The sequence below is a fragment of the Staurois parvus genome, unplaced genomic scaffold, assembly GCF_062004578.1.
Source record: "Staurois parvus isolate SC_StPar_1 unplaced genomic scaffold, SC_StPar_1.0 ptg000195l, whole genome shotgun sequence".
In the NCBI taxonomy this organism is placed as follows: domain Eukaryota; kingdom Metazoa; phylum Chordata; class Amphibia; order Anura; family Ranidae; genus Staurois; species Staurois parvus.
Genome location: NW_028317991.1, coordinates 11428793 through 11446515, shown reverse-complemented (window position 1 = coordinate 11446515; position 17723 = coordinate 11428793). Strand labels below are relative to the sequence as shown.

Sequence of the window (17723 nt, the reverse complement as noted above, 5' to 3'; positions counted from 1 at the left end):
CGCGGTTAATTTTTACAGCTTTGTTGTTTTAAACTACACATGGATGGTTTCTGCCATTGCCTTTTATTGCTGGGGAACCTTCATCTCTCTGATGTAGTACCTTGTTTTATGGCCTTTAACTTCAAATGTCACTGCCCCACCTCCCCTCCTTGTCAAATCAGAGAATGCTTTGCATTCATTCAGAAAATGCAAAGCTTTTCTCTGAAGGGCATCCGTGTTGAGCGGCCCCCTCCTATGTGCAGAATGCAGCAGGGCAGCCGATTGGCACAGGACCTGAAAGCAAGTGGAGACCACTGGTGTAGCTGTTTTCTGCTTCAGTCATTTCTAGGTTCCAGTGGCATCAGCCAGATATGGTACAAACATTGGTACATTAATCCCAAGCTGGACCAATGTAACTGTGTATAAAGTATCCACAACTTGACTTCTTCAAGTATTGTGCACTTCAGGTTTGTTTTTGGGCACTATTATTGACCAGGGTGTGAGCAGAGGGCAAAGCTCATCTAAGAAATCAGAATAATTGAGTTCCTAGTAACTAAACCAGAGGCACACAAAAGAGGGTTTTGGTAGGTATCTTGCATTTTCTGGCTCTAGAAAAGACTTGCATTTTGTAAGGGCTGGCAGGTTTACGTGATCACGCTGCGCTGTTCCACACTGGCATTTTTGGGATTTGGTTTGTAAATTTGACTGCAGATAACACAGACACACAGAAAAATGATGACAAGAGAACAGCTAATCAAGTTTTCTATACCTCTGCTGAAAGTGTTTTCCATATCTTCACTACTCTTTAGGCAAATAATACTTCCTAAGGGTTAGGTTTTACCGTTCTCCCAGCTAGTTTGGGGTCATGCCTCTGTGTTCTTGATTTCCACCTTGTACTGAAAATACTGCTCTCCTGCACCTTTTTCACACTCAGAATCTATATAAAGGTTATAGTCATGTTCCATCTTCCCTTCTGTTCTCTGCCAGTGACTTTCGAAGATAAGAAGCGGGAGAACTTTGAACGTGGGAACCTAGAATTGGAGAAAAGGCGGCAGGCTTTGCTGGAGCAGCAACGTAAAGAGCAGGAGCGTCTTGCTCAGCTGGAACGGGCTGAACAGGAGAGGAAGGAACGGGAACGGCAGGAACAAGAGCGAAAACGCCAACAAGAGCTAGAGAAACAGCTGGAGAAGCAGCGAGAGTTGGAACGGCAACGAGAAGAAGAGCGGAGGAAAGAAATAGAGAGGAGAGAGGTAGCTCTTCGTTCTATAGTATTCTTTTGTATTCAGCCAGCTTAATAAGTAAAAGTGTGTATATCTAAATCTCATTAGATCGTTGCACCGTCCTCCTAAATGTTGATACAGACAAAATAAAAACCTTAATTTGGTAAAGAAAGAAAAAACCTCAGCGCCCAGGACTCCCTTGCCCCCCACACACTATTCCCTGTGAGATGCTGCTGTACACAGGTGCAAAACCAAAAAACTTATTTCTACTTAAACCAGAGCAAAACCCACAAAGCAATATAAATAAATAACCCAGCCCATAAATAATATTAATAAAAATACATTGTGACACATAAAAAATAGTAATAATTAAAGTGATTTTAAAAAAATCTGAAAAAAAATCAGTGACAAATTCAAAAAACAGTCCCGTGAAAAAACTGTATTTTCATTGGATTCTTCTGTGCCAATAATACCTCCACCATCCACCAGTGCAAAACCAACATGAACCGCACTCACCAGATATTTGGTGAGTAAAACGCCTTTCAGGGATATTAAGGGCTCCTGGACCCCCTTTTTATACCCTCCAAATATTGCCTCCTCTAAGACATAGAAACCTCCTCCAGTTACTCCTCTCACCGAATCCACCAAAAAATCAGGAAGAAGAAAAAAAGACCATAGCGTGATACCGTTATAAATTCCAATCTCAGAAGAATTTTAACCAGACCACTCACATTTTAGTAAATATTAACCAGCATTTTATTGAAGCAAACCGATCTTTCTTTCATATAAAAACGATTTTCCAATTTCTGTATAGAGACCCCACAGCCAGGTATACAGCAGGATAACAGACCTCAGATGCAGCCTCATTCACTAGGCAAAGATGGCCCCTTGGAACGCACCGCTTGGCGTGCGTTCCACTCACCGGAAATGACGTCAGACACCGGGACGGCCAGCTGGAAATACGTCAACGCGTTTCGCCCCACCCACAGGAGAACCTTACTGGAATCCTGATCCCTTACCACTCAAATAATATCAGATTTGGCTGGTTTTCCACTTTAAGATCGATAAAGGTTTTTCCTGCTAATCACTAGTCCATTAATTTTATGAAACACCTGTCACAAAAATAGATTTTAGAGTGATGTAGTTTTGGCTAGAAATTGTTTTATATGCCTTCAAACATGTTGAAATGGCATTGTAGTGCGATTTATGTAGTAAGGAACTCCTTGGATATAACAGAAAAGCGTAGGCAGAGCCTTAATTTTCTGAAATCCTGCCCTGTCTTGGCGTTGTTCCTGACAGCATATGTTGTATCAATCTGACCCAGGGCACAGATTTAATGTGAGTAGGCAGCTTGTCTAGTACAGCTAATTACTGCCAGGCAACAGCCAGAATGAAAGTTCTTCAGGGAATTGAGAAATGTTATGACTTTAGTTAAAGGTGACAAAGCCAAGTCATACCTGCTGAGGATTGCTTTGTATTGATTCAGTAAAAAAAACTCTGATCCAACAGTACTTTATATGTGAACGTCACATGAAGTGTCATTGCAGTCTTTTATTAGAAGTTGTGTTTAAATCTCTAGTTGTATGGTGGGTTGAAGTCAGACATGTTTTGGGATGGGGATGACTGTGCAGACTAAGTTTCCAATGTGTGACTTTCTTTCCACCAGAAGTAAAGTTCTGTCACCAGGCAACATTCTGTGCGTCTTTCTTCTGTAATTGGTCTGCAATACGAAGATATCTTTTATAGTCTAGTTGTGACCTGCTGTATAACTTTTATATGTACTGAACAGGCTGGGTTGCTGATTAAATACAAGCAGTGAATTCATCTATCTGATCACAAACCCTGTGTAACATAGAAATATTTTAATTAAAGGTGTGAGTTGGTACCCATAGCCTTTAGTGTCTTTTAAAACCTTTAAAAAGCTTCCATTCTCACCTTACATTTCTAGTGTTTACTGCTGGCTGCTATAATATTTTCTGCCTGTACTTTGAGTAACCAATTGTGCTCTGTTTTGTTCCTTTCAATACATATCATTGGGTTTCATTCCTGTACCCCCTAAATTCTGCATATTTTAATTTTTTCACTAAATATTACATTTTCACTGAGATGAACTGACTGAACTATTGCTACATCCTATTTGTGGGCATCGCTTTTTGTGTTCATGATGCATTGGTGTTCTGAAAACAATGAAGGTATTAGAATTTCACTGTCACTTTTTTCTTAACAGGCTGCAAAGCGAGAACTTGAGCGTCAGAGACAGCTGGAATGGGAGCGGAATAGGCGTCAGGAGCTCCTGAACCAGAGGAACAAGGAACAAGAAGACATTGTTGTACTGAAGGCCAAAAAGAAGACTTTGGAGTTTGAGCTGGAAGCTTTGGTAAATTCTTACCTGACTTGTAATCTCAAGAAGTGTGAGATTAAAGGAGTTGAATAGATAATTGCTTTTTTTTCCCCCCTTCCATTGTGAAGAATGATAAAAAGCATCAGTTAGAAGGAAAACTTCAAGACATTCGATATCGGTTGACCACACAGCGACAGGAAATAGAAAGTACGAACAAATCCAGAGAGCTGAGGATTGCTGAAATCACACACTTACAGCAGCAACTTCAGGTGAATATATTGTTTGATTTTCAAGCATTATTTTTTGTATATTAAAGCAAATTTCCAACAAAATTGGTACTACATCATTTACATTAAGTAGGGTTATTAAAAGCACTCCAGTAAAGTATAATGAAGATATTTTACAGTAAATACTTTTGTTTTTTTTAAACCGTATTCAACTTCTCTCCTGCAAGGAGATCATATCATTTTTGCTGAATGGAAAAATATTGCAGATAAAAGTACAGATTGACTGCATTATTGTGAGGCTGCAGGCTTCTTTGATAGTGATCACGTGACCAGAACCTGGCCATTGGTCATGTGAGCTGCATCAAAGAAGCAACATTACAGGATGCAGACAGGAAGAACATTTTATCCCCAATATTTGTTTTATGGTACCTATTCTCTCAAAGCAGTCTATGAGCAAAGCATGAAGACATAATTGTCAGGTTTGTGGAATAATGTGCATTTTAGTGTCTAGATTTCTATAAACAAGCAAAAGAAACTGTGTGTAAATAGTTGCAAATCCTGAACTGCTTCCATATTGTTTCCACAGGAGTCTCAGCAGCTGCTTGGAAAATTGATTCCTGAGAAACAGTCCTTAAATGACCAGTTAAAACAAGTTCAGCAGAACAGTTTGCACAGTAAGCCTATAATTTTCCTTGTGTAAGAGTAAAATAATTTTTTGTCTTTTGTAGAAAGGGGTTTCTTTTACACATCCAGCAGTTAGCAAAGAAGTTGGACTTGGACTTCTTCAAGTACACCAGTAGTAGTGGTAGGGACAGCTTTCTTTTTTTCAAGTGTGTGTGTGTGTGTGTGTGTGTGTGTGTGTTTGGGGGGGGATAGGACCGGCTACAGAACTTTTTTCAATTTAGCAAATAGCCTGCAGTTCTGCTGTGCTTTTTGATGCAGTCAGAATGGTTGAAGAGGTTGGGTACACCTTAGAAGTGCTGTGTTTCAGTAATTCAATTCAAAATGTGAAACTTGTGTATTATATAGATTCATTACACACCTTGATATATTTCAAGCATATCTTTCTTTTAATTTTGATGATTATGGCATACAACTTAGTGAAACCCCAAGTTCAGTATCTCAGAAAATTAGAATATTACATAAGACCAATAAAAAAAAAAAATTTAATACAGAAATTTTGGCTTACTGAAAAGAATGTCCATGTACAGTATAGTATGCCCTCAATACTTGGTCTGGGCTCCTTTTGCATGAATTACTGCGTCAAAGCAGCATGGCAGTGAGGCGAGATGAGCCAGTGGCACTGCGGAGTTGGTATGGAATCCTAGGTTGCTTTGATAGCTGCCTTCAGCTCGTCTTCATTGTTGGGTCTGGTATCTCTCATCTTCCTCTGGACAATACTCCACAGATTCTCTATGAGGTTTAGGTCAGGCGAGTTTGCTGGCTAATCTAGCACAGTGATAGATACCATGATCATTAAAACCGGTATTGGTACTTTTGGAAGTGTGGACAGGTTCCAAGTTCTGCTGGAAAATGAAATTTGCTTCTCCATAAAGCTGGTCAGTAGAGGGAAGCATGAAGCCCTGTAGAATTTCCTGGTATAGGGCTGCGCTGACTTTGGACTTCATAAAACACAGTGGACCAACACCAGCAGATAACATGGCTCCCCAAATCATCCTTGTCTGTGGAAGCTTCACACTGGACCTCATGCAACCAGGATTCTGTGCCTCTCCACTCTTCCTCCAGGCTCTGGGATCTTGGTTTCTAAATTAAATGCAAAATTTACTTTCAACCGAAAAGAGGACTTTGGACCACTGAGCAGCAGTCCAGTCCATTTTTCTCCTTAACCCAGGCAAGATGCTTCTGACGTTGTCTCTGGTTCAGGAGTGGCTTGACACAAGGAATGCTTCTGTGTGTGGTGGCTCTTGAAGCACTGACACCAGCCGTAGTCAACTACTTGTGAGTCTCCACCAAATTTTTGAATGGCCTTTGCTTCACAAAGGATGTGGTTATCCCTGTTGCATGGGCACATTTTTCTACAACACTTTTTCCTTCCACTCAACATTCCATTAATGTGCTTTGATACAGCACTCTGTAAACAGTCAGCTTCTTTAGCAATGCCGTTTTGTGACTTACCCTCCTTGCGGAGGGTGTCAGTGACTGTCCTCTGAACAACTGTCAGGTCAGCAGTCTTTCCCATGATTGTGTAACCTACTGAACCAGACTGAGAGACAATTTAAATGCTCAGGAAACCTTTTACAGGTGTTTTGAGTTAAGTAGCTGATTAGCGTGTGACACCATGGGGTTTATTTACTCAAGGTGGTTTGCTCAGTATCTGGTGCAGCTGTACATGGTAGCCAATCAGCTTCTAAACTCAGCTTGTTCAATTAAGCTTTAGCAGTAAAACCTGGAAGCTGATTGGTTTCTATGCAGAAGTGCACGAGATTCTGAGTGAACCAGCTTTAGTAAATAAACTCTCAATATAGTCTACAATATTGAACTTTTCACAATATTCTAATTTTCTGAGATACTGAATTTTAGGTTTTCACTAGCTGTAAGCCATAATTAAAATTAAAAAGAAATGCTTGAAATATATCACTCTGTGTGTAATGACTCTATATAATATATGCGTTTTTACTTTTTGAATTGAATTAATAAAATAAATGATCTTTTTGATATTCTAATTTATTGAGATGCACCTGCACACCGTCATACATTTGTTACCATTTTATAGCTGGATCCTCCTGTCTTCCTACCCGCTTACCTTCAAGTTTGGATCAGGCTCTCCAAACGTAATTAAGTCACCTGACCATAGTACTCAGGACTACATGGCCCATCAGCCACTGTGCTAGCATTAAGGCTCCCACCCCTTGTTGATTAAACTTGTCTGCTGACATGTTTGTTGTGAAAAGACAATAAAATGAGATTCTCCTCTGCTCTCTCTATACTTTATTAAATACAAAGGTTGTAGTAAACAAAGAAAAAACATTTTGTTGCTGAGGATGCAGTGCCCGCCGTCAGTCATTTTCTTGGGAGGAGGAGTGTTCCGTGTGGTTTCAGCTTGGACTCCTGTTTGTGTTGGTTCAGGTAGCAACCTCATGTTGGATTCCCAGGAACGTCCATAATAGAGTGGCTCCATAGGACCCTGCAAAGAAGAGGAGTCAACCCAAAATTGGAAAGCATGGCCAGGAATAAGGAGACAGGATAAAAATTAAGGAATAGACAAGTTTTAAAACAAAAAGGAAGCAGCATATTAAGTGAAAAATTGAGGGATTAATATCACTTTCAGTGTGGGAAATCTGAAATAGGGACACGGTAAGGGGGGGGGGGGGGGGAAAGTGTGGGAGTTTGTTAGTCCCTATTCCACTAATGAAAAACCCCAGGATAGTGGTAAACACCTAACAGGTTATAATCGTTCCTCGTTCTAGCAAAAGTTAAAAATCTCAAAAACTGCATTGTCTGCACTGGACAAATTGTGCCAACAATACAATAGGTGCCCATCTTGCTTTGTTGGAGTTCAGAGGGGCTACTTTTCATTGACCCTGAAGTATGAAATGAAACAATATATTAGCATAGCTGTGGAGTGTGGCTGTACTTCATTAATTATAATTGTTCTGGCCTGTCCCCAGGAGATTCCCTCATTACATTAAAAAGAGCTTTGGAAGCCAAGGAAATTGGCCGTCAGCAGCTCAGAGATCAGCTGGATGAAGTGGAGATGGAAACCCGAGCAAAACTTCAAGAGATTGATGTATTCAATAACCAGCTAAAGGTACTGGGTTGTACATGCTCCTCTCTCTTTTTTTTTTCTTTTTTTAAATTCAATCTTCTAAAAATCTAATTTTTATATTTATCTGACTCTCTTCACAATTTTTGTCTTTGTGTGTTTTTAGGAACAGAAATCAAATTTTAGCTACACTTTTTCCTTGCTATTTCTCCTTTTCACAATCTATTTTCTCTCTGTATTCCTATTTTGCAAGGACTTGAGATTTTCTTGCAAGGGAGGATTTTTACTTTCCTCTGAGTTCAGCTTTAAGACCCCGGTCACACTGGATGCGAATTTGCATGCCATGAACTTGCGAATCGCATACCAAGTCGCACCCTATTGTCTACAATAAAAGTGGTCATATCGGTGCGGTGCCGCACCGATTTCTAAAGTAGTGAATGCACTACTTTTGGTGCGATTTACATAGACATCTGCGTCAGATATCTTGCAAATCGCACCTGAAATCGGCAAGTCACCCGACTGAACTTGTGCGACTTCACTGTAAGTCGCACGATTTCAAAGTCGGGTTTGATGTGACCGGACTGTCAAGGTTGGCTGTAATTATGGCAAACAGCTCACCTGTAAACATAGGTACCTGTATAATTAGAAAAGGTAGCAATAACTTAGTTTTACTTTGCTAATGAATAACTAGGAACCGAACAGCTGAAGGAAAATCACAAAGATTTACACAGAAGCACAAGTTAGCTACAACTAGTGAGATTTTTGTTGTTTTTGTCCAGTCAGACCAGGGAATGGAGGTCCAGTTACTAACCATGTTACTCACATATAATCTGACCCATCAGGTCATTTTTTCCAGTTTGATATCAGGCTCAGTAATGCAGAAAATCCCGTTTTTTTTTGTTTTTTTTTTTTCCTTTATTTCAGAATCAGTCTTATATCGCATTCATTTGGTTCCTTTATCCTCCTATGTGTGGTGACTGGTGTTTTTCTGCACTGGATAAATGCCAGTCACCACAAGGGCATGCAGAAAACAATTGTTTTCTATGTGCCTTGTTCACACTACAATGATGGTGTGATGTGTAATGCAGTGCTGAAATGCAGACATGCTGTATTTTTGTGCAGCACACTGATGGCACCGCATGTCATCACTCTGCAGCACAACACAGCCTGCTGTGGAGACATGAAGTAAGTGTCATTATGTGACACTTCAAATAAAGATTAAAAGAAATGTAAATAGTGTGATGTTCTAAAATGCTTATTGCACCACCTCCTAAGAGACCTCACATTGAAGGCTATCTGCATGGTAAAACACTGCATTTTACCATGCAAGCTAGTGCAATATAAGCCCGAAAATTACTAATAGGATTTGTTAATGATAAGAAATTTCTATTTATAATGACGTTCTAGAATGTAAATTATATTCCCTTGGCATCGTTTGTAGTCAAATCCACCAGGACTGCTTTATAATACTTTTTACCTGTCATCAGGGCTGCATGCATTGTGTACAACCATAGGCTGCCTGTGATTTGGAGGACAGCAGGCTGAGGGGGAGGGGGCTAGCAAGGTGTTCGCTGCTTTACCAACCACGCACTTTTAGCATAGATTAACAGAAGAGTTTTAAATGCCTTTGAACCTTTTAGACGAGAGGATCGTATATATACGAAGAGTTTAGAAATTCAATTTACATGGTTTACAAAATAATCACACTACTAAGGTATAACCTAAACACCCAGATCTTTATCCAGCATTGACGTGCACAGATTTACTCCCCTAGTTTGTGTTCTGCATGCATTTTTTTTTTTATCTCACAAATGTTTTTTTTTTGGCTCAAGATAACCTCAATCTGACTGTCTGCTTTCACTGCCTATCTGATTCTGTAGACTGTCAGCTGATAACAGTTGATGTTCTTCTGGTCAACATGTTGAAAGCTGTTTGTGCACTGCTACTCCCTGGATAGTCAATGAAGTTAGTGGGAGAGGTGTTTGGATTATCAGCAGCACATGAAGCCCTTGCTGAAGAATAACAGCCTATATGCACCAATTGAAAAGTTTTTCTGCATGTTCAATGGCTTTCTGAGGCTGGGGTGTAGCTGTCTGGCTCAAGGCTGGTTTACAGCACATGGGAGAAATATCCTCGGAGTTGCTTGGCAGTGCTGAGAAGACAGATGGTAATTCCAGTGTGGAGAATCCTACCAATCAGCCACAAGGACAGGAATCTATACTTGAGCCCTTGTGTAAATTCTTGTGATCAGAACGTTCTCTTTACATGTAATGGGTTCTTTGTTGCTTTTTCACTGTATACAAACAACTATAATTATTTAGATGTCAGCGCACACCCTAAGGAATCACTATAATCATTGCACTGCTCTCGATGCTATACTAGAATATGTACATACACAGAACATTTGTAGTCTTAACCTGTGGGGTGATCAGTTAAGACTACAATTGTTCTGTGTATGTACATATATGTAAATGCAGCGCTGTATAATATTAATAAAGATGACGGTTGCAAACTAGAAGTAAAAAGTCACAAATAAAATGCAGTCCTGTAATGGTGCTCGCTGTTTTTCCAGTGCAAATGATAGAAATGCGCACTAACCAGAAGCGTATTGGTAATGCGCATATATATCCTGAAGATTCACCTCTCTTTCTGGTCAGAGTGTAGATAGGAACTGGAAAATGTGGAGATGAAGCGCCCTCGTGTGGTAAAGATGAGATCCCACAGGCCAGAAATATCCTTGCAGAGATGTATGGAAAAAAAACGTTCCCTCTCTCTGGAACTGGTATAAGGTCACACTGGGGCTGTAAAGGTTGAAAAGCTCCTCACAGGAGACACAGGGAGAAACTCATAGTGTAGTATGTAAATAGATACTTTATTCATCAAAGAAGCATGGGTTAAAAATCACAATAGTGCCAGATGCAAGTGAATGACTGACCCTCCAAGATCAAAGATGGCCACTGGGCCTCCACGTGGCGCCGGCGGCGTGATGTCACGACGTCCTGGGCTCCACCTCTTCAGCGTGACATCACGCCGCCGGCGCCACGTGGAGGCCCGGCGGCCATCTTTGATCTTGGAGGGTCAGTCATTCACTTGCATCTGGCACTATTGTGATTTTTAACCCATGCTTCTTTGATGAATAAAGTATCTATTTACATACTACACTATGAGTTTCTCCCTGTGTCTCCTGTGAGGAGCTTTTCAACCTTTACAGCCCCAGTGTGACCTTATACCAGTTCCAGAGAGGGGGAACATTTTTTTTCCATACATCTCTGCAAGGATATTTCTGGCCTGTGGGATCTCATCTTTACCACACGAGGGCGCTTCATCTCTACATTTTCCAGTTCCTATCTACACTCTGACCAGAAAGAGAGGAATCTTCAGGATATTTATATATATATATATATATATATATATATATATATATATATATATATATATATATATATATATATATATATATATATATATATATATATATATGCGTATTACCAATACGCTTTTGGTTAGTGCACATTTCTATGATTTGCACTGGAAAAACAGCGAGCACCATTACAGGACTGCATTTTATTTGTGACTTTTTACTTCTAGTTTGCAACTGTCATCTTTATTAATATTATACAGCGCTGCATTTACATATATGTACTTATATTAGGATTTTATATGCGTTTTCCTTGAATGTTCAGCTGCTGACACTTTGGAGCGCTCACTGTAGCATTTCTTTCTACTGTTCTGTGTATGTGCATGCTTTTGCACTGTACCTGCATGTTTGCCTGCTAGTTGTAGTGTGGGGAGTCCTGCGTAAGTTAGGTGACGGCAATGTGATAAATATAAGCTATTTGTCCTGAGCTTCACCTGTACAAACTTGGACAACTCATTCTAAGACCGTCAAGACATCTCCTGTTTCTCCACCTCAGCCAATCAGAAGATGCCTTGTATTAATTCCTAAAATACAAGACTTCCTATGAATGGCTGAGCAGAGCTCAGCCTGACTCAATTTAGTTCCAAGGATGGGACGGATGTCTCTGTCCTGCCGTTGGAATAGTGTTGTATGCTGTATGTAGCTGATGCTCAGCTGCAACATCCATTAGTAAAGAAATTGGTTGGGCCAGCTTGGCCCAAACAATTTTTCAAAGTCATAGTAACCCTGGCATTAGATTTTAACCATCTCCCGTTCGGCCGTTGTATATAAACGGCCGGACGGTGGCAGTGCAGGGTCGGGTGGCCGTTTATAAACGGCCTCCCCGCTCTCTGCTTGTGCGCACTCCCTGGGAGCGCCCAGCACCGCGATCCGGTGCCCGCTGTGTCCTCCGGACACAGTGGAACACCGATCGTCGGACGGGACCTCTCTGCTAGGTCCGATCATGTGATCACCGATTGACCAATCAATCAGTGATCACATGCAGAGTAGTAACCAAGATGGCACTTCTGACATCATTGCTTACTACGTGTGAAATCTGAATGATCACAGAGGTCACATGGTAAAAGGCTATTCACAACTGCCTTGTACCATGTGACAAGCTGTGACCAGTCACAGCTCACACAGTAGTTCTCAATGGCTGCAAGAATGCAGAGAGAAGGAGTAAAAGCAATCAGTGTAAAAAAAAAAAAAAAAAAAAAAAATCTTCATCACCCCCCACAAGTAGTACAGTGTCACCATGGTGACACTGTACTGCTAGGGTGACCGTATGTGAAAAAAAGAAAAAAAAAAACCAAAAACAAATAATATAAAAATGTAAAAAAAAATGTTTAAAAATTATAATTTTTGGTTATAAACTAATTCGGGTTTTCTTTTTTTTTTTTTTTTTTTTTTTTTTACTAAAAAGATAACGGAATAAATTTTGGCCAAGATTTATGATGAAATATTTATTTGCAAAATTTTATAAGAAAAACACTTTTTTTTCAAAATGTTTGGACTTTTTCATTTGCATAGCAAAAAAAATAAATAAAAATCCCAGCGGTGAATAAATACCACCATAATAAAGCTGTATCTGTCTCAAAAAAAATAGTAAAAAATTCATATGGGTACAGTGTTGCATGACCACGCAATTGTCATTCAAAGTGTGACAGCGCTGAAAGCTGAAAATTGCCCTGGACAGGAAGGGGGTAAAAGTGTCTGGACAGGAAGTGGTTAACAGTACCCTTCATTTGAAGTACCAGAGCTTAATAATTCGGAGGGATGTCTTAATTTTGGCCATACAGTGTAGGCGTGATGGTCCGTTCTCAACAGACTTTTGGTCACACAGTGTACCTTGATTGCTGTAGCTTAGGCTCCTTTGTTTACAGCAAATCATTTTTATGTTGGAAGGATTTCCTTTTTTGTGTGATTTTCTGTCTTTTTAATAAAGTGTTTTCATTTCCTTTCCCTCAAATATGTTTTACATTTTTACCCATTTCAATTTTTTTTAATGTATTCTTTCTATCACCAGTAAATTGGTCAGGTTCAGTTTGTTGAATATTTTGGATTGGATTACCTCAATACAAATGTAAGTACGGCGCTAAATATAAGTGTCAAATGCAATCATAAAGTCCTTATGTGAATAAAGTGGTCATACGATATCCAAGTGACATATACCTAATAAAACATCTCAGGTCTTATAAAAGCATATAGAATAATATATAATCTATTAAAATGTGAAAATGGTGAATATGAATAGTACATGGCACTACAGGTCACAGAAATGCCAAGTGATACGTGAGTGCTCTTCAGCAATAATAGTGAATATAAATTGTCCGTGGCACTAAAGGTCTCAGAAATGCCACTGGTTCGTGGAACTACAAGGCGCAGCAATGCCAGATGGAATACTCGAGAATGCTTATGCTCCAATATGGAAATCCATCACCTTACATGGATGTGCACTCACCAGAACACCACTGGCATGATAGCGTTTGTGCTGATCCTTATGGGGTGTCTCAGGAAGCCATGAACAGGGACCAGACTTCTCCAGCGTAAGGGCCTTGCAAAACCAGCAAAAGGATCCTCCTAGAGGGAGAAGCTCACCACAGGAGCCGAAGGTATGGCAATATAGTGTAGTATGTATTGTAGAATAATTAAAAGTAATCCACGTGGATACATCAAAGATTTGAGTACATGAAAGCATACCAAAATTGCTGCCGGCTCCGAGCTCCAGCCACGGTGGCGTGACATCAGCACATAAGGCTCCACCCAACACATTTTATGCGCATGCACATCCTCAGGGGCAATCCTACAGAGTAGACGCGCCCCTGAGGACGTGCATGTGTACGAAACGCGTTGATGTCAGCACGTAAGGCTCCATCCAACGCGTTTTGGGCGCATCCTCAGGGGCACGCCCATGCGCACGAAACGCATCGGATGGAGACTTACGTGTTGACGTGACGTGGCCGGAGCCGGCGACCTTTTTGGTATGCTTTCATGTACTTAACTTTTTGATGTATCCACCTTGTAGTTCCACGAACACCTGGCATTTCTGTGACCTTTAGTGCCACGGAAAATTTATATTCACTATTATTGCTGAAGAGCACTCACGTATTACTTGGCACTTCTGTGACCTGCTGTGCCACAGACTATTCATATTCACCATTTATGTTCAGATTTTATATGATTCTATATGCTTTTATAAGATCTGAGATGTTTTATTAGGTATATGTCACTTGGATATCGTATGACCACTTTATTCACATAAGGACTTTATGATTGCATTTGACACTTATATTTAGCGCTGCACTTACATTTATATTGATATATTGTGGGTTTGTTACCTTGCCTTTATTGTGCTAGCAGCTATCCTGTTTTCTGCGCTCGCCTTATATCTTGCGTTTTATATTCATGTTGGATTACCCATCCTCCCTGCCAGCAATTTACTGAGACTGTTTGTTTTATTCTCCCTCCTTTTAGGAACTGCGAGAAATGCACAGTAAGCAGCAGCTGGAAAAGCAGAAGGATGTGGAAGTGGAGAGGATGAAGCAGAAGGAGCAGGAAAGGAGGATCATCGAGCTGGAGAGACAGAAGGAGGAGGCTCAGAGGTATGAACCTCCCTCTCTTCCCTGCTTCTCATTTTCTTTTAATTTTTTTTTTTTTTTTTTTGCATAAGTTCGATGTTTTATTTAATTTTTTTTCCAGCAAATCAGGCACTATAAATAAAAGGTTTACAGAAAAAAAGGCAGACAGATTTCACTATTGTCACAGTTGTGATGATGATCACTAGTAGTTCAGAGATCAGGCAGAGTTACATGCTCTTTAATCTGATTTAGCATTCATAAGGGCTTGTTCACACAGGCAAAAAAAATGCTGTTTTTAGGTGCATGTTTTCTGCATGAAAGAAAGGTTCCTGCTGGTATTATTATTATTATTATTATTATACAGTATTTATAAAGCGCCAATAGTTCACTCAGCGCTGTACATTACAAAGGGAGACAGAACATGTGACAGAACAATACCAATACAATGCAAAACATGAGGGGATCAAGGGCCCTGCTCTTTCGAGCTTACAATCTAGGAGGGAGGGGGTGGTGGGACAGGAGGAGATAGCTGTGGGGGATGGAGTGGTAGGAAGAGTGGAGGAGGTCGGCAAGTTAGCAGGGGGTGGGGTAGGCTTCCCTGAAGAGATGGGTTTTCAGGGTGCGCCTAAAGGAGAGGAGAGTAGGTGATAATCTGATGGGTTGGGGCAGGGAGTTCCAGAGGATGGGTGACACCCTGGAGAAGTCCTGGAGGCGGGCATGGGAAGAGGAGACCAGGGAACTAGAGAGAAGGAGGTCTTGTGAGGAGCGGAGTGTGCGTGCTGGGCGGTACTTGGATATTAGGTCAGAGATGTAGTACGGGGCAGTATGGTGGACAGCTTTGTACGTCAGCGTTAGGATTTTGAATTTGATCCGTTGCGCAATCGGAAGCCAGTGGAGGGATTGGCAGAGGGGGGTGGCGGAGACAGAGCGGTTGGAAAGGTGAATGAGTCTGGCAGCCGTGTTCAGGATGGACTGAAGAGGGGATAGCCAGCGGTGAGGCAGGCCAGTGAGGAGGGAGTTGCAGTAGTCGAGTCGTGATATGATGAGGGAGTGGATGAGCTGTTTAGTGGTTTCTGGGGTAAGGAACGTGCGGATTTTGGCGATGTTGCGGAGGTGGAGTCTGCACGAGTTTGTTAAAGATTGGACTTGGGGCTGGAAGGATAGGTTGGAGTCCAGAATGACACCAAGTACTCTGGCCTGCGGGGCGGGTTTGATGGTAGCGTTGTTGGATGTGACGGAGAAATCAATGGGGGGTGGTGTGCGGGCTGGGGGGAAGACAAGAAACTCGGTTTTGGAGAGGTTCAATTTAAGGAAGTGGAGTGACATCCAGTCTGATATGTCGCTCAGTAGGTGTGTGATTCGGGCTGAGACCAAGGGGGTGAGGTGGGGGGTTGAGAGATAGATTTGTGTGTCGTCGGCATAGAGGTGGTAGTTGAAGCCGTGAGAGTGTATGAGTTGGCCAAGGGAGGAGGTATAGATGGAGAAGAGAAGGGGCCCGAGGACAGAGCCTTGAGGGACCCCAACAGAGAGGGGGAGTGAGGGGGAGGTGGTAGCATTATAGGTAACGCTGAAGGAGCGTTGTGACAGGTAGGATGAGAGCCAGGAGAGAGCAGAATCTCTGAGGCCGAGGGAGTGTAGTTTTTTTTTGAGGAGGGGGTGGTCGACTGTGTCAAAGGTAGAGCTAGAGCTCATTCACACGGGCGGAAAAAACACTGCATATAAAGGCGTATTTTCTGCATGAAATATACACCTAATGTACCCACGTTTATGTCTGTATATGAGCAAAATGTGCAGATATTTGCATGTAAAATATGCAGCTGTGTCTTACTTTTTTTTTTTTTTTTGCCACAGCGTGCGCCAAATTTATATACCTGTATAGAACTTGTACTTGAATTTGGTGTACAATGCGCCACTTTTAGAATGCACACAAGACATTTTCACAAAATCAAAACCGCTGTGTTACAAAATCAATTAGCCCAACCACAATAATAAATGAATATATTCCAATATTTCCAAAACAATGTTGCCAGCTAACACCAATTAAGTGAAATTGCCACACTTGATACCAAAAATTACTGAAACAGTGCCTTGCAGCAAAATCCACCAAGTGCTAAGTTAATAATAACTAATATTAATAGTGCAAATAATATATTTCTCCAATATATTCATATAATGTGCACAACAAAAAAAGTACAGTCCAAAAAATATATGAAATAAACCTATAAAGTCCAATCAATAAATGATATGATCACCACTTAGACGCTGATCCAGATAGTAAACATGCTCCGTGTCTCCACCACCCATATAATTGAGCTGCTGGCCTGAAAGCCTTGACCCCTGCATTACCAGAAAGGTCAGAGCTAGTTGAGTTCCCCTCAGAGACAATGACTGATAGACGTTTGGAAAATCCTCACTTCTCTGTCCTCAAGGTGGGATACACAGGTCCTCAGAAACTCAGGAACGCAGATATATATGGGATGGAGAGGAAAGCACACAACATCTACACTGCGCCAAAAGCTGCACCGCTTCCCCCCCACCATATGTGTTACGTCCAAGGCGGGGGACTTCTGCAGTGGGAGGATTTTCACAGAATCTGTCTGCGCCAGGGTCTCTCTCTGTACACCAAAAAAGAGTTTGTCTTAATAGCTCCACTTTCTTATCATACGAACAGTCACTATTTTATTTTGAATGTGGTGCAGACATTTTGCCACAATGTAAAAGTGGCACATGTTAGAACTACCTGAATTTGGAGTAAGAGTCGCTATTAGAATAAAGATGCTTCATGAATTTAGCATAACACATTACCAAGAGAAATTAATGCCAGAAAAGTGTCACAGCAGCCTTATTGAATTCCCCAAAATGACTCTTAATAGGTGTCTGTGGCCACTAGATGGTGTTCTATATTTTTCCTTTCCACGCAAAATGATAAAGTGAATGGAAACCTGTCAGTCGGTCAACTTAAAGTGGAACTTGCCTCATTAACGGTTCAGTATTCTGTCCCTGCCTTCTCCCTCTTACACAAATGCTAGAGTGTCTTTAGATTTTATAAATTGAAGTAAAGATTGCATGAACAATACTTTAACCCTTTTGCTGCCAGGCCCATCCTCTTTGAAACTCAGGTGGCCAAGTGTATGCTGTAGTGTGTCCTATGTGAGCAAGGCCTTACTATGTTTTTTATTTATTTTTTAATTTTATCTATTTTTTTACAGCCTTGGTGGGGGCCTTTGGTAAGATATCAGGGGTCTAAACAGTCT

General features: G+C 41.0%; 1 protein-coding gene across 4 annotated transcripts in view; it reads left to right on the top strand.

Moving 5' to 3' along the window:
• The window catches only part of ITSN1 (intersectin 1), a 221290-nt gene that overhangs the window by 94478 nt on the left and 109089 nt on the right, over positions 1 to 17723 (top strand). For all 4 annotated transcript variants that reach the window (XM_089677961.1, XM_089677960.1, XM_089677958.1 and 1 more), the window contains 6 exons: positions 967 to 1229; positions 3427 to 3576; positions 3669 to 3809; positions 4354 to 4441; positions 7397 to 7536; positions 14366 to 14493. In XM_089677961.1, coding sequence (XP_089534087.1) covers positions 967 to 1229; positions 3427 to 3576; positions 3669 to 3809; positions 4354 to 4441; positions 7397 to 7536; positions 14366 to 14493 — 910 coding nt within the window. The remainder of the gene's footprint in view (positions 1 to 966; positions 1230 to 3426; positions 3577 to 3668; positions 3810 to 4353; positions 4442 to 7396; positions 7537 to 14365; positions 14494 to 17723) is intronic.